Here is a 24103-nt window from a genome sequence, read left to right as displayed (position 1 = left end):
ATATTCATTATATTCATTACGTTTTACGCTGCAAGCGTTTCATTTATTGTCTTTGCGTTGAAGGCACCATAATGATTTGCGCCATTTGGAAAACGAAATTAACACACTTCTAGAACAAAAAATAATGAATGAAAATTTACTTTTCTGTATTCAATATGTATATTTTTTTCAAAAAACAATTTTTTTTTTAGTTAGCGAATGGGCGCACCTTGTTCCATAGATTTGCCTTGAGTTCGCCGAGTAATTTGATAGGTTTGGCAATGACAGCTAAATTTGTAGCACATCTTGACTCGCGGATCATATCCCCTTGCCCGGGGCTTGGGTCCGGCAGAAACCGGATAATGTGTAATCGGCCTTAAGGTTGCACAAAAGGTCTTTCAATGTGCTCTCGATTTTGTACATCACATGAAACCCATGTTTCCGGAGGATAGACTGGACTGCGTTAGTCATTTTTGGGTAATATGGCAAGCTGATTCTTCTATGTTGTTCCTTCTCCTGCTCTAATGTGGTGATGTTATCTCCACGTTTCTTTTTTTCGTGTTTTCGGAGGATTTTTTCCACGAAACCCTTCTCGTACCCATTCAGTTCTGCAGCATGGTGAATTCTATTCCTCTCTGCTGCGAAATCATCTCTCTCCATAGGTATGTTGAAGAGACGATGCGCCATGGAAAGAAAAGCAGCTTGCTTTTGAGCGCCAAAATGGTTGGAGTCGGAGGTTATGTATTTGTCTGTAGACGTTGGTTTACGGTATATCCCAAACTTTAGCCGATTATCTTCCCTCCGGGTAATATTCAAATCCAGAAAAGGATTTGTCCTTTTCTTTTTCAACAGTAAACTTGATGGTTCTATGTTGAGAGTTCAGTAATTCCAACGTCTGTTTCAGGTAACGTTCTTTCACAACTGCGAAGATATCGTCTACATAGCGTATCCACATTCGAGGGAAGTATTTTTCTTTCTCCAATTCTGTTTCAAAATCTCTCATGAAAACTTCTGCCAAAAGTGGCGACAGCTTGCTACCCATACTGAGACCGAACGTTTGTTTGTAGAACTTTCCCCTGAATGAAAAGAAGCTCTCCGATCTGATTGGGAGGTACTCGTTTCCGTTCCAGATGTCTGCGCAAATTATCTAACGCCTCAGTTACTGGTACGTTCGGAAAAAGGGCTGTAACGTCGAACGACACCAGAATTTCCCCTCGCCTAACTTCAAAGTCTTTCAAATGGTTTACCAACTCAAATGAATTATATACATATTTACCGTGGGTTAGGTGGTACTTTTTCAACTCCTCCACCAACCAAGCGACCATTTTCTCCGTTGGGGTACAGATGTTAGACGAAATCGGTCTCATCGCCACAGGATTGGAACTTTTGCCGTCTCAACGTATGCATTAACTAGTACTTTTATTAGTACTTAGTTGAGATCACTGGGTTTGAGGAATTCATGTGCTTTGATCGTTGACGAAATATGACTGTCGATCACTTCCAATTCGTTTTGCAAGTTGGGTGGTACATAAATAACACCGATATCCACAGTTGCTCAAGTGACTCATCAGTAGCAATGGATAATAATGCGGATGACAAACAACGTCGAACTGCTATACTGCGTTTCACAACTACAGAACCACTCTTTTTTTTTGAGTTTCCAGAGATATGTAAGAAGTCGGTTGAATTGAAGTATATAGTGTAGGATATAACAACTATCTTCATTTAAAAGACTGGCCATTTGAACTTTATTGTTGTGTCCAGGCGCGAAACATTCAAAAAACCAAAAATTCCAGTGTTTCATAACTATATAACCAGATGGGAAAACTCTCACTCCTTTACAAAATTAACGTCAATTTCCCATGAATTCCAATAAGTTTCTGATTCGTAGGTCATCTTTAGTTCTCAATCAGTACAAATAACCCATTCGGGGTGGTTTTGATCTAGCTGCGGCATGTTCTAGTGTGTATCTCGTTCAACGCAGAGGATACTGCTCGTATAAGCTCTTCATATCACTCATACTGCTTGTAAGCTGTATCTACTATTCGTACGATCACTCCTCATAAGTTCTTGATAGAGTTTTGAACCGGTAAACAAGCTGACCAGTCCAGAATCTGGAGCCCCTATTCAATAAACCATGCCTTGACTCTCCGGATGTTATGAAATGATGCCAAATTACCCAATTATCACGGTGTTTTTGATGCAAAAACAGCAGTAAATGATTCTGAAGTACTTCATGGCACTTCTGACCGTAAATTGGTGTTGATGAAAAGCTATCTGAACCAGGTCGCTTTGAAAATATTTTCCTCAAACCATCAAATTGCCGCCTGCAAAGTTACGAGTTGAAAAATTACATGACACGTTCCGTAAGTCCTTCCAGTATGAAGAAATTCTATTCAAGTTGGATTTCTTTTCATCAGAAAAGAGATGATATTTTTATGGTTTGGGGAGAATTTTCTCAAAAAGGCCTGGTTTAGGTAGCTTACCATCAACACGAAGGAACAGTCAGAAGTGCAAAGAAGTACTTCAGAACCATTTACTGTTGTTTTTACATAAAAAACAATGTGATAATTGGGAAATTTTGCATCAATTCATATAATCCGGAAGGTTCAATAAATAGGGTCTTCAGATTCTGAACTGGTTAGCTTGTTTACCAAATCAAAACCTTATCAAGAACTTATAAGGAGTGATCGTACGAATAGTAGATGCAACTTACAAGCAGTATGAGTGATTTGAATAGTTTAGACGAGCTGTATCCTCTGCGTAGAACGAGATACACACGCAGCTTGGCCAAAACCACCCCCAATGGGTTTAACTGATTGTGAATTAAAGATGACCTACGTACTAGAAACTTTTTGTAATTCATTCCATCTGGTTCTATAGTTATGAAACACTGGAATTTCTGTTTTTACAGCCAGTCTGAATTCTGATATTTTGCGTAAGTAGTCCTCATTGACTGTGATTGAACGTTATTACGAAACTCTGAGCATCGAACGGAAAGAGAAATACGGTTAGAATGGATGTTCTATTAGTGATCAGGATCACAAACATTAGTGAGAGCGTTTTAGCGGAATCCCAATGCTTCGGCCAGGGATGTGTCCAGGAAGTTGAATCTGTCCAGGCCTTTCGTTCAGAGAATCAAGGACCGAGAGGGACTGTATATGTACAAAGTGCAAAAGAGGACTGTAAATGGGCAGATCTACCTCAAGGAGTGTCTACAGAAGCGTCTGCTTCTTCTGTTGAAGCGACACGAGGGCACTGCGATCTTCTGGTCGGATCTAGCTTCGTGCCACTATTCAAAGGATGTCTTGGAGTAGTACGAAGTTACTTTCGTACCCAAGGACACGAACAAACCCCCCCCCAAACGCACCGGAACTAAGGTCCATCGAAAAGTACTGGGCTATTATGAGCCAGGCACTACAGAGGCATCCCAAGGAGGTCAAATCTGAGGAAGTCATGAAGAAAAAGTGGGTTTCCGCACAGAAGAAGCTGTTGTCAAATGTTGTACTGTCTAAGCGCTCGTCGTGCTTTCGAGATATTGGATTTGAGAGAGCAAACTGCAAACCGTCTATGAGAATCTAACGACCAACGCAAGGGAAATACATGCTGCTGCTATCAAGCTGCAAAAACTTGGACAGGTGTCTACCCGTAACGGAATTGTGTTCCTCAAGCCGAAGGGATGCGATGATTCAACAGTGGTTTACACACTCAAAACAGATTGCGTCGTGCATTAAAAGCCCTATCCTACAATAGTTTTTCTTTTTCTTCCAAAATTTTCCATGTCGCCTCTTCATGATGTCTCCTTGTTTTCTTCCACTCCTAAAAGAAATAAACATTCTGCTACCCTTCCCTGAAAACTCTTTTATTCTTAGTTCTACAATAGTCCATGTATCCGATCCCGTTATTTTCGCATGTTTTGTTCAATCCTAAAAGTCATGGTGCTGCTGATACTGGTGATGTTTTCAACACAAAACCTACTGATCGCTTTGCTGCTACTGCTGATGTGCCGTTTGCTGTGATACTCGAAGTTTTTCACCCGTCTAATTTTTCTTAAAGCTGCTCTGGGGAAAGCATTATAGTAAATTTATTTTCATTATAAATTATAAAAAGGTTTGGCTGCGAATTTATTCAATTAGTCCTGTTGCAATATTATGTGCACTAAAAATAGATTAAAAATTTTGCTCTCTTTAGTTGTTAGATGCTCGTTTTTTGCTTGTTCAATGGGCGGACTTTTCTTGAATCGAAGAATCTTGCTAAACGATAATGGATAATGTGGATTCTTCCGACAACAATGCGTCTGAACAAGTTTCAATACCTCGAGCTGTGATTAACTCTGTGTTGATGAATGGGAAGCTTAATATTTGTCACATTGATGTCACATATTTTATTGTCTGAACGTTCAAAAAGCTGAGAACGACTTCGAGGGTTGCGAAATTGTACCAACGAACTTTTGATGAGAACTTTTAACCAAGTGCTGTGACAGATATTTCACAATTTCCTGTTCCTGTGAAAGCTTCACCTGAGCAGCATAATAAATTCCAGATCCACTGCTTTCAACTTTAGGAAGTGTAGATTGTAGCAGACTGGGTCATAACAAACCCCTGGATCTCTCAAAGCGATCGAATGTGACTCCTGTACAGATTCGATCACTTCTCAAGCGTAAGGAACATAAGGAAAGTCGGGGAAATCTAAATAAATAGGGGCTCACCCATTAATTGGAGTTCAATCTTCAGCAATTCTATCATTCTTATTTTGATTTTCTTAAACTTCATCCGAATGAGACCCAGCGTTCCTAACCCTTAGAATATGGATGTTTTGTTTCAATTTTTCAAGAAGGTTTTATAGTGGTTGTAAAATGTATAAAGGGTCAATAATTAAGAAAGGAAACCAAAGAGATTATTCTTGCCCCACCTCATGCGGTCTTTTGTCCCACTGAAAAGATGCACTGCATCGTTTTTCTGCTAACATGTGGGGATGTTTGTATATGATTGAATGACACCGGAGAATTGTTGATTTTATGCGTTGGAAAAGGTAGATGATGGAGATGGTATATATATACAAATATATAGATGTGGCCGCAGGGTGTGCCAGTTGTGTGTCTAGAAGATGATGAAGGCTCGTGATGCATATTGAGTTTACTACGTACATTGTTCAACGTGTTTCATGTCGAAAAAAATATAATTATTTGGTTTTAATGAATTCTTGTACTTTTTTTCGAATACCACTCATCATATTTTGAACACTCTGCTGGCTAACCTGAGTGGCCATTTTATTGCACCATCTTCATCTCTTCATTTCTAACGCATCCCGAGCTACCTTCACATTCGTATCTAACTGCCTAATTGACAATTGCCTAATATTTCTCAATTGGGTGGAATTGATGCCCTTTTCGAAGAAATCCACCCCTTTGTTCATACTACTATACTGCCGTTCTTCGTATAGTTGTCCCATGTTACTTTTTGATAATTTACACTTTTCTTCATAAAACGATGTTTTATGCATAATATTGATTGATTCTGTAAGAAGATCTTTTCACTTTTTATCAAACAATAATTTACTGCTTATAAAAAAACCGATGTATTGCTAAATTGAAATGCTCAAAGATTCTAGTAGACATTTATGTTAGAAAACTTCGATTGCGTTTTTTACAGTTGCTGATTTTGGAACATGGGACAACTATGCGTAGAACGGCAGTGTAGTACTTCTCCACTGTAGTGGCAGCTTTCCAAATCAGGCCAAAGCATTACAGGTCAATTTTGAGCTTCAATGTACGGAAGAATACGTTTTTCCAGGTACTCCTGCTTGTACATTTTGGAATCCATAGTCTTGTTTGCCACGAAAACTTTAGATTATTGTTCGTAGCTGCAAATAGCTTGTCAGTTCGTAAGCGTTCTTGCAAATTTATAATTAAAAACGAATTTGAACTTGCTAGGGACATCATGTCGTTGAGTTGTGGTGGAGAACTTTTGTTTGGAAACTACTTATAATCCATCTTCTTGTACGTTTCGTCTTCCATGCGCATGCATCCTTCATACTTCGTAAGGACTTCATTGTATAACAGTTCGGCTGAAAAATTTATAAGTAAACTCTTTTTTTTTGCAAAATTCTATTTAATTATTCAACATAATGGCCTTCAAGGGCGATACAGCGATTATATCTTGCAACTTTTCGATACCATTTTTATAGTACTCTTTCGGTTTTTCATCAAAAGGCCTCAGTTTCGGTAATCACTTCATCATCGGTCTTAAATTTCTTGCCAGCGAGCATTCTCTTCAGGTCTGCGAGCAGAAAATAGTCGCTGGGAGCCAGATCTGTAGAATACGGTGGATTTTTGCAAGAGGCGCCATCTAGACGTCAACTTTATGAATTATTCAGCCGAACTGCCGAACTACCTTCCGGGTTCGTCTTTTGGCCACTAGATTCCGCTTCGGTTTTCTGTTTGATTGTTTATTGGCCCGAAAAGATCGAAATCCTTCTCGCAGAACAATTGTTCTGATGGTGCTTTGGATGGCATTGAATTTCTTGGCGTTACCACAATTCGACAGCCCTAATCCTGATTGTTCTCATCACCTTCAAATGGAGCCTCCGATACTTAGTTCTACTAAGACGTTTGCTACGATCTTGTCGATCGATACTACGCAGCTCACGGAAATGTTTGAGGGCGCTGCACACGGTCGATTTAGCCGATTTCAACGACTCCGCGTTGCTTGAACCTGACCACTTATAATTTTCGAAATGGGTGTTTAAAATTAGTTTCCATCAAGTATAACTTCTATGATACAACATGAATCGCGACGTACTGAAGGAGGATACATTTCAAAACAAACTGATATCAAAACATACCATATATACGCCATCCGTTTATACCATTGGACGATGAAACTTAGTAACAATACGAAGAAATCACGCACATTGAACGAAAAACAAATTCTTCCATGAGTGTACGGGCCGTATCTCTGGAGATCTTTTTCTTGCAATGATGTTGTCAGCCATAGATTTAATTACTCCAACAGTAAGTTGGAGTGATTAAATTTATGGCTGAATGGTATGCATTGTTGTGATTTGTGTCGTTTAAAAAAAAAACTTGATTATTGATTTTAATGAAATTGGTATTGATTTTAATGAAATCGTTCATTTGTTTTTGTTTTTTTTTGTATCGCTCATACTGAAACAAATCGATTAATTACGGTAGGTTGGAGTATTTTCACTTACGATTTACACCCACATTTATATTGGGGATATCGTATTGATTTCAACCATGCCTAATTGTAAGTAATATATAATCCACAAAGAATCAGGCTAAATCGACCGATTGTGTATCGAAAGTCTACGATTATATTGAAATTTTGTACATGTGGTTTCTTTTTCATGTTTCCATGGATAGCTTTAGTTGAAAATATAGATCCGTGGTCAGAATTTGCATCAAACTCTCTTTACAAAAACTGAAAAACTCGATGTCCGATCGAAATGGGGGTTCGGAAAAGTGATTGCGTAAATATTTGTTAACTCAAATATGGGTTAAAATTTCACTTATTGTTTAACTGAAAATACTCACCTGAATTCCCAAGCTAAGGCGTATAATGGTGCCATGTTGGTTCTATGAAAATGAAGTTTTTTTTGACAAAATGCTGGCCAAATATTGAAACATTCCAACAATTGCTTTTTTCACAAATATAGTACACAAAAATTATAATTTACGTGATATATGCTTATGAAATTATATAATTGAAACCAAAATATACCAATACTTCTTTCGAAAACTGAAAATCCATGATTGTTCGAATCATAAAGATGTCGAAAATCACCGAAATCACAGAAACGAAACATCACGAAAAATATACATGTAACATGCAAACATTCAACAATGCATGGACTACATATTAACCCATATTACGGAACCCGATCGGATTTGACAATCGCAATCCGAACGAAATAAACTTTTGCATTCTGCATTCTAAGGTTGCAACATTTGTACAATCGGATAGGATTTGACTCGATCAGATTAAGGGGGATAGAGACACAAATTTCGGACGTTTGTTCCAGCTTCGAAAAAGTAAAACAAAGAATATTTTTACCATCCATTGTTGCGATTCGAGGGAGTAATAGAAAGCAGGTCACTGATTTTCGACAGCTTTATTTTATTGCGCTTCAAAACTAAAATATGAACAGTATGAACATATGTGTTTTGTGGTTAGGTTATGCTCAAACTTACAATTCAGTGGACATGATAGAATGCCCCGACTTACTCCTCTCGGCAATAATCTTTCTAACTCCTATCGTAACCTGCCGAACTATTACAGCTTTAAATTAAAAGGTATCAACAAAAGGCGAATTCTTACCCAGTATGGTTCTAACAAATAATTAATAGCGTTTTTCGTTCAATGTTGAATTCAGATAAAAATTTCTTGACGTATATTTCACAGCAGTATGTTTGAATGATTCTTTTCTGCAAAATTGTTGTCGGCCTCCTCTGATCGTTTAGGTTTTCACGTTCAGATTGTTGATTCCTTGGATGCTGTGGCAACATTCTCCCCCCGGTGGAAATCAGATTTGTCTGCGGTTCCATCTACAGCTACCACATCTAGGAGCGCTAGCTTGGAGACAGGTCTACGTAACACACCGTTGGTGGTCTGTACAATCACTTGACGAACTTTTCTATCCTTGGCTGTCAACACTTCCAATACACGTCCGCGTATCCATCCGTTAAGTCTTGAGTCTTCAACAATTAGAACAAGATCTCCATTTTCCAGGTTTTTTACTGGACTAAACCACTTGGTTCTCTTCGTTATCGTGGGTAAGTATTCACGAACCCATCGTTTCCAAAATGCATCCAGACGAGCCTGTAGTATAATCCACGACTGCTTTAGATAGGTACTATTCCATTCTCTATCGATAGGTGGTTGCTTCACCCCGGATGAACTACCGAGCAGAAAATGGTTTGGCGTTAAAGCCTCTTGCTCGGCGGAGTCTAGGGGCAGATAAGTCAATGGTCTGCTGTTAACCATACACTCGACCTCAACGAGTAGTGTCCATAGTGCTTCGTCATCCAGCTTCTCGTTGTTGTACGCTGCCGCTAAACCTGCCTTAACTGTTCTCACCAAACGCTCCCACGCGCCGCCGAGGTGCACTCGGTGGGATGAATTTCCAGGCTGTCTGGGTACTAGTGAAGGTGCTGGCTAGACCATCGTTTATCTGATCGCGAAGCAGGCGTTCGGCTCCTTGAAAATTGGTCGCATTGTCAGTCCAAATCTCCTCGGGAAATCCCCGTCTGCACAAGAAGCGACGAACACACATCACACATGATTGCGTTGTTAGAGTAAACACTACCTCTAGGTGGATTGCGCGGGTGGTCATACAAGTAAAGAGGGCCGTCCATCTTTTAACATGGCTGCGACCAATTCTTACTAGCAAAGGGCCGAAATAATCCAATCCTACATAAGTGAAAGGTCGTATATATGGTGAGAGTCTTGCTTGTGGTAGAGATGCCATCGGAGGAACATTAGGATGAGCCCTCAGAAATTTACAAAAGGTACACTGAGATGCTACTGATTTAACTAGCGATCGAAGCTTCGTAATACATAATGGGTCAAACAGTGTCATTACACATCGGAGAATCTGACGTTTAGTGGGTTTGGTTTCAGTTTTGACGATGTGCGCGATATCGCCGGGCAAAGTGGCTGAAAAACGAAGCTCGTCGGTATGTGTTTCCCATAGCATTTCCAATACTCGTTCGGAGTGGTCGTCCTTTTCTGGATTCAGCTGCTTCAATTGGATTCTCGTATCTTCACCTAGATGCTGCAGTACGTCCAAACTGTTGGAACACCAATTGCGGAGATCGAATCCGCCGTAATCGTGGATATTTTTAACCTCACACGCCACTCGTTTCGCTTCAATCTCGTCGTGGAAACTATCAAGGTAGTCGTCTACATAATGGCTAAGTACAATTCCTTCAACAGCTCGTGGAAATGTTTGTGCAAACAGTTGGGCGTTTGTATTTTTAACGTATTGCGCTGTTGCGGGTGAACATGTCGATCCGAACGTGGCGACATCCATTAAGAATTCCTCCGGTTCTGCTGTTGGATTTGATCGCCAAAGAAAGCGCTGCGCGTGACGGTCCTCGGGCCTGATTTTCACCTGATGGAACATTTCTTTTATGTCTGCGCTCACTGCCACCCGGTATCGTCGGAAGCGAAATAGAACTGTAGGCAATGATGTTACTTGATCTGGACCTTTAAGCAGGAATGTATTCAGGGATACGCCATCAACTTTGGCGGATGCGTCCCATATGAGACGCATTTTTCCTGGTTTGTTGGAATTCATTACTGCTCCCCCAATGGAAGGTACCATGTATGCCGAGGGTCAGCACTAGCCAGCTCTTCTGGAGTAGCACGATGTGCGTATTCTTTCGCCTGATACTCTTTAAGTTGTCGTTCAATGTTCTCTCTCAGTGCTGGGTCTTTCGCCATACGTCTCTCCAAACATTGTAGCCGTTTATATGCCATCGGATAACTATCAGGAAACTCGAATTTGTCAAATTTCCACAACAGTCCCGATTCATACTGATCCTTCACGTGTACTGTTGTCTGTTTCATGATGCGCAAAGCCCGTTTATCCTCTTCTGACGCTACGCTGGTAACTGATTTAACGCCAGTTTCTTCGAATGAAAAATATTTCTTGATCGCATCGTTAAACTCCGACTCTCCTCCACATTCGCAAACGTGGTAATTTCGTGGATGATATTCTATGTTTCCTTGACCGCCATAGATACACCACCCTAGCCGTGTTTTGGTCGCAGTTGGACTTCCTTCTACTCCTTCGTGAACCTTGAGTGGAACGATCAGCCGCAGGTTGTCTACTCCTATTAAAAGCTGCGGAATAGCGTTTCGATAACTTCTAATCGGCAGGCCCTTCAGATGGTTGTAGCACTTAACCAGTTTCTCTATCGGTGCGTTCTGCATTGGCAAATCCAACGATTCAATGGTATCTACGTCTCTCATCATGAAGCGTTTACCCTTTTCCTCGCCGGAAACTTCGAATGTTACACGTTGTGAGTTCGGCTCTTCTCGGGTGACATTACTCGTCCATTTAAGGCATAGGGGCTTAGCATATCCTGTTACTCCCAACTCTGCCGCCAAACTTTTCTCTATCATAGTTAAGGATGACCCTTCGTCTAAAAACGCAAAAGTGCTGACAGATTTTCGTCCACTATGCAGAGTAACGGGTAGAATGCGAAAAAACAGAGAAGGTGCAATTGATTTGGGGATGTGGTACTGCACAGTTTCGCCAACTTTCCATGCACTGTTGTCCCTCTCTCTATTGGACGAATGGAGAAGACGAAGGTAACGTGCTTAGCATCCATCAACTTCGCATCGTTGAGTACTTCGGCATGCCCGACGGCCGTGTGCGTAAAGACACGTTCGGCACAGTTTCAACTGGTGGAGCTTCCTCCAACGTTCGTCGACTGGAAGTGCTAGAAAAATCTTGCAATTTATAGTACGGTGACCTTCTCTTTGACAAACAGCACATTCAGTGGGTTTTGTCATTTCGACTGGGGTAGTAAGTTTGCACTCGTTTTCCGGGTCGTTTCCCGCGGTCTCGGAATGCACTAGGTGCCTATCACGCATCTTAGAATGGTCCAACTTAGGTTCGTGAATCTGTACAGATGATACACTACAAGCATTGTTAACAATCTCCTCCATGAAATTGCCGAACGTTCTCAAGTTCACCACACCTTGATGTCTGCGGTAACCCGCCCACTGCATTTTGTAATCAGCTGGCAGCTTAGTGACTAAGTCCTTCAACAACGTCGGATTTGCCAGATGTTCCGGAAGATCTGCAGCTATGATATGATCGCAGAGAGCTTGAACCATCATTCCAAATTCGATTAGCGTTTCTAGTCGATCAGATCGTGGCGATGGTGCTGACTTGGTTTTATCGATAAGGGATTCCATTAGTAGTTCCGCACGACCATAACGCATTCTCAGCGCTTCGATTACTTGTGGAACTGATGCCGGCAAAATCAATCTGCTTCGCACTGACTCCCACGCAGCACCCTTTAGACAGCGTTGAAGGCGAATCATATTTTCGCCGTCACTGTAACCACAAGCTTCGGTAGTGTACTTGTAGTTACTGATGAATACTGGCCAATCAGCTGGATTCCCGGGAAATGTAGGCAATTCGCGTGGGAGAACATGTCTCGCTGCTAATTGTTGCGGTGTTGGTTCTCGAATCAGTATTCCTCCTGAAGCTAGCGGTTGTACTGGTCTCGGAATTCTTCTATTTTTCTCGACATCAGATTCTTGGTGATGGGCCTCGAGTGGTTGACGAGATGTCTCTCCATGCATACTTCGCGCGGCTTCGATTGGACCTTCTACTGAGGGTGGAAATATTTGTTGAATTTCTCTTTCGTGACACTTCTGCGGGAATTTCGATTCTAGAGGGGGCTCCCCCCAGTTTCGAAGCTGATCACGTTCACATACTGTAGTCAGAACGTTTGGTGGCTGAAGGGATGCAATTTCCGGCGCGATGTTCTGCTGCTGCCGAGCTGCTTGGTTTTCCATCTGCTTAAATGCGCGATTTTTTCGTCGATTAAGTGTGGTATCCTTCTGCGGCCTCGGTGCGCTGTATTTCACGGCAGTTTTGCATTGTTGTTGCAATAACGGATTGAAAGAAAAGTTCCTCTCTAGGTTCAGAGGAATGTTCTCTAGAGACGGTGTGTTTCCTATCTCATTCCCTATTGTTTCGTTTTTAGAATTAGCACCCTTGGAATTGTATGGATTGCCTTCCGACTTAACACCCGGTGATGGTGGTCCTAATTGTGTTGCGATTTGCAATCTGCATAATTCCACTAGATTTTGTAATTCAAGTAATTGCTCGTGAATGGGTTGTGACCCCAGCTGGCATTCTCGAAGCTGATTTTGGAGATCCGCCATATTCAATGATTCACAAAAACAGTCGTTATTCCTAGGCGCCCTCGGATGAGTTCTGGGTGGGGAGGATATTCTCTGTGCTATATTCCCACCTACTGCACCTTCATTTTCTTGATTACCCACAACATCGAGAAGGGCTTGGTTTTCTTCTGTAGTCGCTTGCGGAGTAATCTCTTCCAATTGTCTTTCTATTCGGGATCTCTCGACCCACTCTGCAACCTTATGCACTCGTTCTAACACCTCGTTCCCGCTAGCTCGCGTTCGAACACTGCGGAGTTCATCTTCCTCTTCAAGCAAAGGTTGCTCTAGTAAGTGGTATTTGTCTGCCAAATATTGCTTCTCCAATTCCAGAGCCTTTCTATCTAGCTCGCGCTGCTCTGTAAGTCGCTGTAATTGAATCTCGACTCTAGCCTTCCGGGTGGATGAGGTTGTAATCACTGATACTGATCTCGTGGGATTGGAGAGGCATTTCGCGCACACCCAATCACGGCCTTGTACCGAACTGCTCTCACCTGTACAGGAGTTATGCCACACTCCATTACACACACAGCAGCATACAAAATTATCGGCCGTAACCGGACGATCACAGGACACGCAAGAATAGGGGATTTTGTAGTTCCTTCCTTTGGATGACTTCGAACTCTTATCCATGATGAATTTTTTGAAGAATGTTGCGATTCGAGGGAGTAATAGAAAGCAGGTCACTGATTTTCGACAGCTTTATTTTATTGCGCTTCAAAACTAAAATATGAACAGTATGAACATATGTGTTTTGTGGTTAGGTTATGCTCAAACTTACAATTCAGTGGACATGATAGAATGCCCCGACTTACTCCTCTCGGCAATTATCTTTCTAACTCCTATCAATTATCTTTCTAACTCCTGCCGAACTATTACAGCTTTAAATTAAAAGGTATCAACAAAAGGCGAATTCTTACTCAGTATGGTTCTAACAAATAATTAATAGCGTTTTTCGTTCAATGTTGAATTCAGATAAAAATTTTTTGACGTATATTTCACAGCAGTATGTTTGAATGATTCTTTTCTGCAAAATTGTTGTCGGCCTCCTCTGATCGTTTAGGTTTTCACGTTCAGATTGTTGATTCCTTGGATGCTGTGGCAACAATCCATTATATCACTATTTGTTTATTTATCTTTCAACAATAAAACAAAAATTAAACGGAAAGAAATATATCCATAATTAGAAGCTGATCGAGTGAGGGGGTTCAAAAAAAGTTGTGCCATGGCGTACACGATTCCAGCACTTCCGGTTCTCTGAAACAAACAAATCGAACAGATTCTGAATCAGTAAAGATGCCACTATCGCATGAACCTCTGACAAGTCGAAAACGTGTTTTTTGATAAAATGGCGGAAATTTGAAGAAAAAAAAAGCTGTTTAAAACATTTTTTTAAGTTTCTTGATTTTTTTAAAATAGTAAAGTTACGAAATTATGATTTTTCATAGGTTCATGCGATAGAAAGATACAGACAGATTGTATTCATATAAACATAGATCGGATAAGTAGAACTTGAGATATCGTGTAAGCCAGTTTGAGAACATGTTTCGAGAAAAACGTGTTTGAAGTTAATTGTTATGGCCGTACTAGATAAGATATCGCATCACTAAAATGGCTATAACTTGGTAAATAATGAGATTTTCGAAAAGTCTCTTCTATGGTATATTCTTAAATGTCTGAATTAGAGAAATATGGAGAAAAAAAAATGTTTTTTTTTCTTTCGAATTTCTAGACTAGAATACCCTTTTAAAAAACGCAACATTGTGCTAATTTCAAATCCGACCGGATTCCGGAATAAGCGTTTATTTTATCGAAAAACACTTGAAGGGACTTATCTCAATTTGCGATTCGTTTCATAAACGCGACGAAAATACATATTTGTAGCGAATTGTAAAGGGCAAATCATTTACAAGATTGTTGAGTTAAAAAAGACGGGTGGGTAATGTCGGGGACATAACCGGAGTGTCGTAGGACTATACAAAGAGGACAGCTTTTGCTAAATATATATTTTAAATATATAGTTTTATTTTCTTCTCCTACGTGAATACCTACCTATCTACCTGAAAAATGGATTAGTTTGCTGTTTACTCTTTATGAACATGTTGAGGGTTCTGAAAAGAACCTTTGGTGTGTGTTTTTGCGTTTTTTTTACAAACTTGATTCTTGATTTTTTTCTGAAGGCTTTGTACTTATTAAATGTTCAACGCCGGGCATCTTTCGGCGTATGCACATATCGTAAAATCAAAATGATGGCTGTGATAGGGAATGCATAGGTGGTCATCAGCTCATTCACTATCATGTATTTCACTGTTGAGCACATTACCGTACCTTAAACTGTGGTTTCGGAGACGAATAAATTGTAAGATTTGTAGTCTCCGCAAACAAAGTAAATAAAAATGAAAAAGAACTGAGGTTTTGGAGACGAACTCTACGATCTGCGGAGAAATAAACGAGCTATAAGCGTTCTGAAAAACCAACAGTAAATACAGAGACGGATGACCTTCGGATTAAAGTCCTTTAAAATAAGAACAGAGCAGCAGGAAATACATAGCTCATCATGTTGCTTCTTAGTTATGTTTCTATACAATGCAGATGTAACGTCAGTCAATTTTCAACATCAGTTATCAACCAAAGAAAGCAGTTCTTGCTGCCGAGAAAATTCGTTAATGCCATCCTGCATACAATGTGTTGTAATTTGAAGCCACTTTTAATTCGGAAACCATGCATGGGTTTGTGAAAACTGAATGATCAATTTAAAAGACCCCAACCACCAATAAGTTCAAGAACAAGCATAAACAAAATAAATCAGTTTATATTATTTATCATATTATGTCACTTTAGAATGCATTGGTATTGTGAAAAACTTTTATTAACTCTTCTTGGAAAGGTTGAATAGCCCTGAAAAGCGCCGTGTTTTACGGTGGCTGGTTTTGCCACCAAAGGAGTCTGTATAAACAAACTTTTTCCTTCTTCTACCTGCTGCCGTTTTGCGATTGCGTTTGCCACTCGCTGAAACTAGTTGTTGCCACCGAAACGAATGTGCTCTGTTCTGTAGGCGGGTCATCGTGAGCAGCTTTGCAAGCAAACTCGAGCACTCCGGCGGCCGAAATTCTATAACCGCTATTAGATATACTACTGGTGCTCTGGCACAAATCCGTTGATGCGATGTGATGTGAAACGATGCCATAAAACCACGCTGATTTACAGTTTGAAAGAGAATGATATATTTTTTAGCGCATCCGCGCGTTTTATACATTAGCCGTACACGCTCACAGGATAGAGACAAATCGGTTCGGAATCGGGAACTCATCATATATTGGCAAACAAATTATGAAAAAATCAATTTGTGTTTTATTATTATTTTGGATATTGTTTTAGAAAGCATTGAACTGTATTTCGTAAACTCTTTTTTGGAAGGTTTAATGGCCCTGAAAAGCGCCGTGTTTTATGGAATGGTTCCAATTTAGAAAACTTACTACTCGTGGTTTTGAAACAAACCCATTTCGAACGCCCTCGATGCCGCCTTGTTCTGGATTTGCCACCAAAGCAGTTTGTTCAAAGAACAAACTTTTTTCTTCTGCTACCTGCTGCCGTTTTGCGATTGCGTTTGCCACTCGCCACTCGCTGCAACTGCCTGTTGTTGTCTTGATGTCCACCGAACCGAATGTGGTCTGTTCTGAATGCGGGTTTTCTTATCATCGCGAGCAGCTTTGCCAGCTTACTCGATCACTTCGGCGGCCGAAACTATATAACGCCGACTAGGTTTCCCTTCACTTTTCCTCCTTTGTCATGTCCAGACATGGCTACTTGTGTTGGTTTGTTGATGTGATGTGATGCGAAACGATGTGGTGTACGGTTTCGATGAGAATGATCGTTACGGTAAGGTAAGATATTGTATTATAGAGACTTTAAACTTTTGCAGTTCATTCGTCTCTAGCCTTGAGAAAGGCCCTTTGAAAACTCTACTCTACTCCAGCGCTACCACCTCCACCATCTTGCCTTGAGAAAGGCACTCGATCCCTCGCCGTCCATCTCGTCCAGCAACGATGTTGTCCAGTCGGTGTCCATACAAAGAATGATCGTTACGGCAGCGGAGCGGGGATTTTTAAGCTGACTGGCTGGCTCGAGAATTACGCATGTGTGAAACTGCGACCAATGTTTCGTTATTTTTTTTTCTTTTTCCTTTCTAATCGTGCTTCATTGTATTTCGCTGCTGCTCTGGTTGCCTGTTTTGGTCGGTGCGATTTGAGGAGCACAAAATGGACCAATCAAAAATGGGCACATAGTGCATTTGGACAATGCTTGATATTTCACAATTATTCAATTATTTATCTCAAGAAAAATGAAATGTTATTCGTTATGATAGATGCGTAGATATATTTGCTATCAACTGATGCAAAAACCTTTGCGATGCGATCTATTGAGAAATGCTCGAGTTATAAGCGTTCCAAATCTTGCATTTTTTTCCTACTTGTTCAGTGCCTAGATTTTCATTTCACCCCCTATATCTTCCGGTTAGACGTAGTCCTACGTCAAAAAATCTTAGCGAGTGAATGTAACCCCGAAGCAGGTTTTCGCTTGAAGAAAGTTTTGGCTGGGTCCGGTAGGACTGGAAGAAAATCTATATCATGAGCTTATACCAAGCAACTAGTTTCGATGAATTCCAACAAGTACTGCTAGCAGCTGAACGTATGAAAATCAACGATCCAGAACGCTTCTAGGGCACTTCTAAAACTGCATCCGCCTTACACACTAGATATCGCATCTTCAGATTATTAACTGTTAAGATTCTTGTAAGATCTTGAACTTACTGCATAGCATATGTTCTGAGAGGATGGAATTCTCAAGTTGCATGAAGGATGCTGAAATATTCAGGAAAAAACGGTGCATCTATGACCGAAAAGATGTATGCCTACAAAAATATGCTTTTGGTTTTTTTTCCTTAGAATCGGCACGAATTTTTCAGGACAATATTTAGCATGATTTAACAATTAAGACAATCAAGACAAATCGTTACCATTGGTAAGGCTATAATTTTTATCAATAAACATATGGAATAGAAATTAGAAACAAACTTGAAATAAAATTTAAGCGAAAAAACAGAATTTCTTGATTTTTTCCTCAAAACCGGAGGACCGCCACGTGGACAACAGGGGGAGGGGTATAAGGAATGTCCACGCTTGTCCACGGAGGGGGAGGGGGGGGTGCATAAAATCATGCTTTTTCTGTCCGCGTGGTATGTGAACAGCCCCCTACGAGTCATACATGTGAGAAACAGGTTGCTTGGTAGTAGCTCATAATACAGAAATCAATCCAAATCCCACCAGAAACAGAGTAGGGTAACACGGGGTGAGTTGGACATACGGGGTGATTTGGACCACCCCATTATCTCAAAAAGTTTTGTGGAGGCGATCTGGCGTAGTGGTAACATCCATGCCTCTCACGCTAAAGGTCACGAGTTCAATTCTCACTCCCGACATTCTTCCAAAAATGGAAGTAAAAAGTGACGAACCAGCCAAATGAGTTGAAAATCACTATAATACAGATAAAAAAAAATCTCAAAAAGTACGGCTCAACTTGGATTTTTTATAATGCCATCTTTTTTCATTAACGAACCGTATGTAACTAACGTAAAAAAACTTTGGTAAAATTCGACAGGCGGAAGGCAATGGTAGCATGAACACATGAAGCACTTTGATTGTCAAAAAATGTGAATTTTCCGATCGTGGTTTTAAGGTTTTTCTCGCTGATTAAACAAACTTTTCGTGTATTGTGCAGTAAAGTTCTGTTCGCCTACAGAAGAGAAACAATTTGATGCAGCGAAACTGTAAGTTTGATAACAATAAATGAAATTAATTGCATTTTAATTTTTGCATGTTGTGTGGGGTGACATGGACACGTTTTTGTGGGGTGAATTGGTCCTACAGATTTGAGGTTTTTCTTTGGTCTAATTGATTCCAGATGCCGCTGAATTACAAAAAGAGGATGGGCAGACAACGTTGGAAAAGGAAGAGCTTGAAAGAGCAACGCAGGCCATCAAGAACGAATTTTTTTTGACCAAGCATCGAAACTGTTTGAAAATTCTCGAACAACAAAATCCAAAAAATACATGCAGTATTCGAGATGGTCTCAATCCAATTTTTCTGGTCTGGAATATGCCCAAGACACCTGGTATCGATCCCAGAACATTGTTACTGATTGTAATATTATTCCAAGATACTTTACATAAACATAAGTATGTTTTCTTCCGATGAAACACACACTGGACAAAATTACCCCGCATCAAATTTTAATGTCCAAAAATCATCTCTTTTATTTTATGATATATTTGGTAGTTTAAAACTTGATATAATGATTAAACATTATTGATTGAGAGAAAACAAGTGTAGCTTAATATACAATGTGACATTTTTGATTTAGACCGTATTGGTTTGGAAATATTAGGCGATTTGCTTAGGTGGTCCAAATTCCCCCCTTTTCCCCTATATCTTCCTTCGAGCGAAGACCGGATATGTAAAACAACCATGCTTATAGGTATAAATCCTCGCATAAGCGGAAATGCTAGTGTTTCGCTTGACTTTTTGATCGTTTATATTTTTTCCGAAAATCCTACAGCTTCACCACAGTCAATTACAGAGAAATCAATATTCAAATTTTCACTGAATTCATCATTCATGCTTTGGAATAAATCTTTACTCAACAAATGAGGAAAGCATATCAGCAGTGGAAGACTCATTGAATTTTTCCTAATTTATATGATATTTAGTACGGTTATACATATATTTACCGTAGTCCCATCATTAAAGTTTATTCTACTTTGAATCAGACGAGCAAATCACATGTAAAATATTTTTATATTGACTGTGGATTTAAAAAATTTCTCTTGAGTAATTTTACACTCTGAAACGTATTCCTACATTAATAACTCTGGGCATACATCTTCATACGCATTATCTTCAATAAAGCAATGTTGTTCCTCAAATTCAATCTCGGTGTAATTTTTTTTCATAAATTCGTCAGACAATCTGGTTTCATGAAATTTTCTAGCACTGCTTTGAGAAGCCACGAAACAATACGATGAAAAAAGTTATGTACACAGTTTAACTTAATGTAAGACACATACAAGTGCGAACCGGAGAACTATCATGACAGAAAACTTTGGCATGGAAACCTGTATATTTATTACGAAAAATGTAAAGACTACAAAAATCAGGAAAAATCAGGATCATTTCATAAAAATCAGGATAAATTGAGTGTTCGTCAGGATATCAGGGAGCGTGCTAAAAAGTCTGGGGAATGATTTATGATTTGGATGATTTGGCATGATTTAGATTTTTGACCCTGCATATAATTAATGTTAGTATGTAAGATGACAAAGTTTTAACGGATATTTGTATTTTCTTATCTTCAGACTATAATGATGATGGTTATTTTTTTTCCTTTACCCGTAGACATCAACTTAAACAATACTTGTGAAATCTTCAATAGCTTGAGCCCGCGCGCGTTAGCAAACATAAACAACTTGAGATAGAACATATGAAAAACAATTATTTTTTATAACGAAAGTATTCAAATGGGTTTAATGTGGAAACCTGAGGCAAGCTAGGGATAGCTCAATCGGAATACTTGTAAATTCATCTTCTCAACAGATAATTATATCAAGACTTTTCTGTGTTGTGGCAGATCTCATTGCAGATTCAGGTTGACACGTTTATGCCCCAGGTTGAATGTAGGTCCTGAAGTATCGGCTGGAATTAGGCTTAGGTTTGCTCTGCTGTCTGGTCTCGAAAACTATTAACAGACCGTTGTCGGGTATCCAGTGAAGCGGGAATTCCTTTGTAAATTCAAGGCTAATGCTGACATAGGTATTGGGTTCAATTCCTGATCGGTCAAGGATTTTTTCGGGTTGGAAATTTTCTTGACATGCCTTGGGATATGTAAAGTAATGGGCCTGAAGAATCGGCTAGAATTAGGCTTGGGTTTGCTCTGCTGTCTGGTCTCGAAAACTATTAACAGACCGTTGTCGGGTATCCAGTGAAGCGGGAATTCCTTTGTAAATTCAAGGCTAATGCTGACATAGGTATTGGGTTCAATTCCTGATCGGTCAAGGATTTTTTATGGTTGGAAATTTTCTTGACATGCCTTGGGATATGTAAAGTAATGGGCCTGAAGTATCGGCTAGAATTAGGCTGGTAAGCATTTGTATAATATATTAATATGGTGCGGCAATATAAGATTAATACAAGTGTGCGAAACAGGAGACACGTTTCAAATTAGCACGCATTCCTTTGTCACATATGTACACGGCCCAGACCGATATTGATATAGATCTCCTTTATTCTTAGTAAAGCCTTCATGAGAGTAAAATTAGCAAATGCTTTCCAACTTCAATTTATAATGAGATGTAATTTTATCACGCTTCTTCGCAACAGCATCATTAGCTATGTGGATAGCTTGGTCGTGTAAAACAGTCTTGCATTCCAGTCGGCCTTGGTTCGATCCCCGTTGACGTCGTTTGGACTTTTTTTTAGGTGCAATCCCAAAGTAGATGAAAAAAGAAAACAGAAAGAGATGTCTGCTTCCATACATACAAACTTTTTCAAGTGTTGGGGGACAGATGACATTATTTGCTCGTTTCACGCAACAAAGCAATAAAAAAACATGGTTCCTGCTTGTTTTATTTAAAAATTCCCGGTATTTTCTGATCATAGGGTCTTCGTAGCCTAATTGGTTGCGTGTCCGCTACTAAGCGAACAATAATGAGCTTATAACTCAGGGCCCTCAACTGACCATCTTTGTGTGTTATTCTAGCTACTACGTCCATGCATCAATCATCATGTGATGGTGATCCCAGCCTCTCACTCCACATACGATCTGCGGCATCGGTAGTGGGTGCTATTTATAAACACAACAATGGAAGCCTCATATCAACAGTCCCGCTGTGTCCAACTGTGAACATTCGAACAATAGAAATATTCTTACGCCGAAAAATGCGACATGTGCTGTGTATCGACAGAATGGGAAAGAATACTCTTACGCCCAAATGGCTAATGTGTAATAGATAAAAATGTGTATCGATAAAATAGGAATACTTTCACGCCTATATGGCTACTGTGTAATATACAACATGAGAAAAAATGTACACGATAAATTCGGCTCTGTTACAGCTGAATTTCTAGATGAGCCTAGTAATAAAAATATAACAGATGGGATAAAAAAAGGGTTTATAATGCATACATTCCGGAATTGCTCATTCTTCTTCACGTGTTCTGGAATAAAATGCACACATTGCATACATTCTGGGAAAAACCCCCTGTTGTTTGGAGAAACTGTGCAAAAAATCTGTACAAAGCGAGAATCGAGTATAATGTCACAAGTAAAAACACCGTTGAGTATATTATTGAGTCCCATACATTATACAACATTGTAGTGAAAAATAAACCGTACGTGTTTCATTTTAACATTCCTCTGTCATGATTCCACGCAAATTCAATGTTATTCAAGTTTGATTTTTTATGTAACAATGAACATCTTCGGCCTCAATTGTTTGCGTTTTTTGTGAATATATATATATATATCAATAGAAATCATATATACAGCTAAATTAGAAAGGAGTTATTGTTTAGACATGGTCCTTGAGAATTACTGCAGTTTCCAATTGTCATATGCCGTTTTGGGTATGACTTTTATTGTAATTCGTTCACTTCAGATGTTGCTTCGAATGCAAGACGTTCTGCTTCTCGTTCTGCAGCTATTTGGGCATGCTCCTGTGCGATTTTTTCATACAGCGTGAAGTGTCTATCTTTTGCTTTGGATACGGCCACCGTATCTTTTGGTAGTGTTGCTTCCTGCTGGCGATGATATCGTTATGAAATACACGATTTGTGATAGTAGTTGAAACTTGATATTAATACTCACAACAGGTTGGATATGGTGATTCGCGTGTTCTTCGGCTATCTTCGCATACAGAACGAAATGCTTCTGCGCCGCACGCTCAACAGCTTCCGATTGCTGGGGAGATTTTGGCAAATGACTCAATTGTGGATAGAAGCCATGAGCGTCTGCGATATAATCCACCGTGCGCACTTGATTTCTGGGGTCAACATAAGAGAAGGATCCTTTCACGGTACCGCTGCCATCAGACGATTCGCTGTGTATGCGATCTATGTGTCCCGGATGACGACCAGCCACATAACTGAAAGAATATGGTCTCGGTGGAGGAGGTAATGTGGTAATTTCCTTTTCGACATCGATTTCTTTCAATATGTGAGATACATCACAGCTCGCTAATCCCACCAGCAGTACCACTAAAAACTAAACACATATTTTCAGTACTAAAAACCAATAATCTCAATCGAATATCATAAAACTGAATTACCACTGCTATTGACTGCATTTTAATATTACACACGTTCACATCAACAGTAGACAACTTCTTTACACAACAAGCACAAGCAACTTACTGGCTGTTGAACAGCGATTCCAGCTTATGTAGATGAATGCATGGGAAATATATGAAATGATAGGACCTAGCTTCGGTACATAAGTATATAACGAAAAGTATTGCTGATTTTGTGAGAGTTTGGAGACACGCAAAAATGTTTGTGAGTGTGAATATGGTTAGACAAGCTGTGCATTTGCTTTGACGATCAAGATTCACCATAAAGTTAATATGATCTATGCTTTCATCAATGAAGCTTTTGACTAGCTTTTATAACTCGGTATGTTCACGTAAGAATATGTCTGCATTCATTACAATGTGGAATCGTGACGAAACTCGAGACTTCGGAATTATTTTTACTTATTATACTCGGATTAGTTTATAAGGAGAATAATATATTTTATAGAAATGTTAAAAAATATACTATAACTCTGGATCTCCATACCCTCGGAGTTGATTTTATTTATGAAAGTATGTGGATTAGGACGTTCCTGGCTAACCGAAGCGTTCAAGTCTATGATAATGCTGCGTTCGCAGCAACAGTAATGTTCTTAAGGCGGCTCGCACACCGCAGCAATAAGCAACTAGCAAACTGCAATACGCAATATACAATAGGCAACATATTTGGTTGTTCTTCGCTTACTAGAGCAATAAAAACCCCTGACATTATGCAAACAATCGGCTTAATGTACGAAACTTGTCAAAATATGGGCGATAAGTTGTTCTTCAACCGACA

General features: G+C 39.7%; 1 protein-coding gene across 2 annotated transcripts; it reads right to left on the bottom strand.

The window, feature by feature from the left end:
- Nucleotides 1–22284: 22284 nt before the first annotated feature.
- LOC129776658 (larval cuticle protein LCP-17) lies at nt 22285–23438 on the bottom strand. Of its 2 annotated transcripts, none has more exons than XM_055782427.1 (3): nt 23305–23438; nt 22845–23240; nt 22285–22777 (listed from the first exon to the last, which is right to left on the bottom strand). In XM_055782427.1, the coding sequence occupies exons 1-3, from the start codon at nt 23320–23322 to the stop codon at nt 22613–22615; spliced, it is 579 nt and encodes a 192-aa protein (XP_055638402.1). In that variant the 5' UTR covers nt 23323–23438; the 3' UTR covers nt 22285–22612. The 2 variants fall into 2 exon arrangements, with proteins under 2 accessions (XP_055638402.1, XP_055638403.1); XM_055782428.1 differs by having other exon boundaries at nt 22285–22774.
- Nucleotides 23439–24103: the final 665 nt, after the last annotated feature.

Source organism: Toxorhynchites rutilus, chromosome 3 (assembly GCF_029784135.1).
Source record: "Toxorhynchites rutilus septentrionalis strain SRP chromosome 3, ASM2978413v1, whole genome shotgun sequence".
Taxonomy (NCBI): Eukaryota; Metazoa; Arthropoda; class Insecta; order Diptera; family Culicidae; genus Toxorhynchites; species Toxorhynchites rutilus.
The sequence above is the reverse complement of the archived record's forward strand: the minus strand, read 5'-3'. Positions and strand labels throughout refer to the sequence as shown.

Coding starts and splice junctions, on each gene's coding strand:
- LOC129776658 (XM_055782427.1), bottom strand. Junction 22,778..22,844: donor ATCACCATATCCAACCTGTT/GTGAGTATTAAT, acceptor TATCATCGCCAG/CAGGAAGCAACACTACCAAA.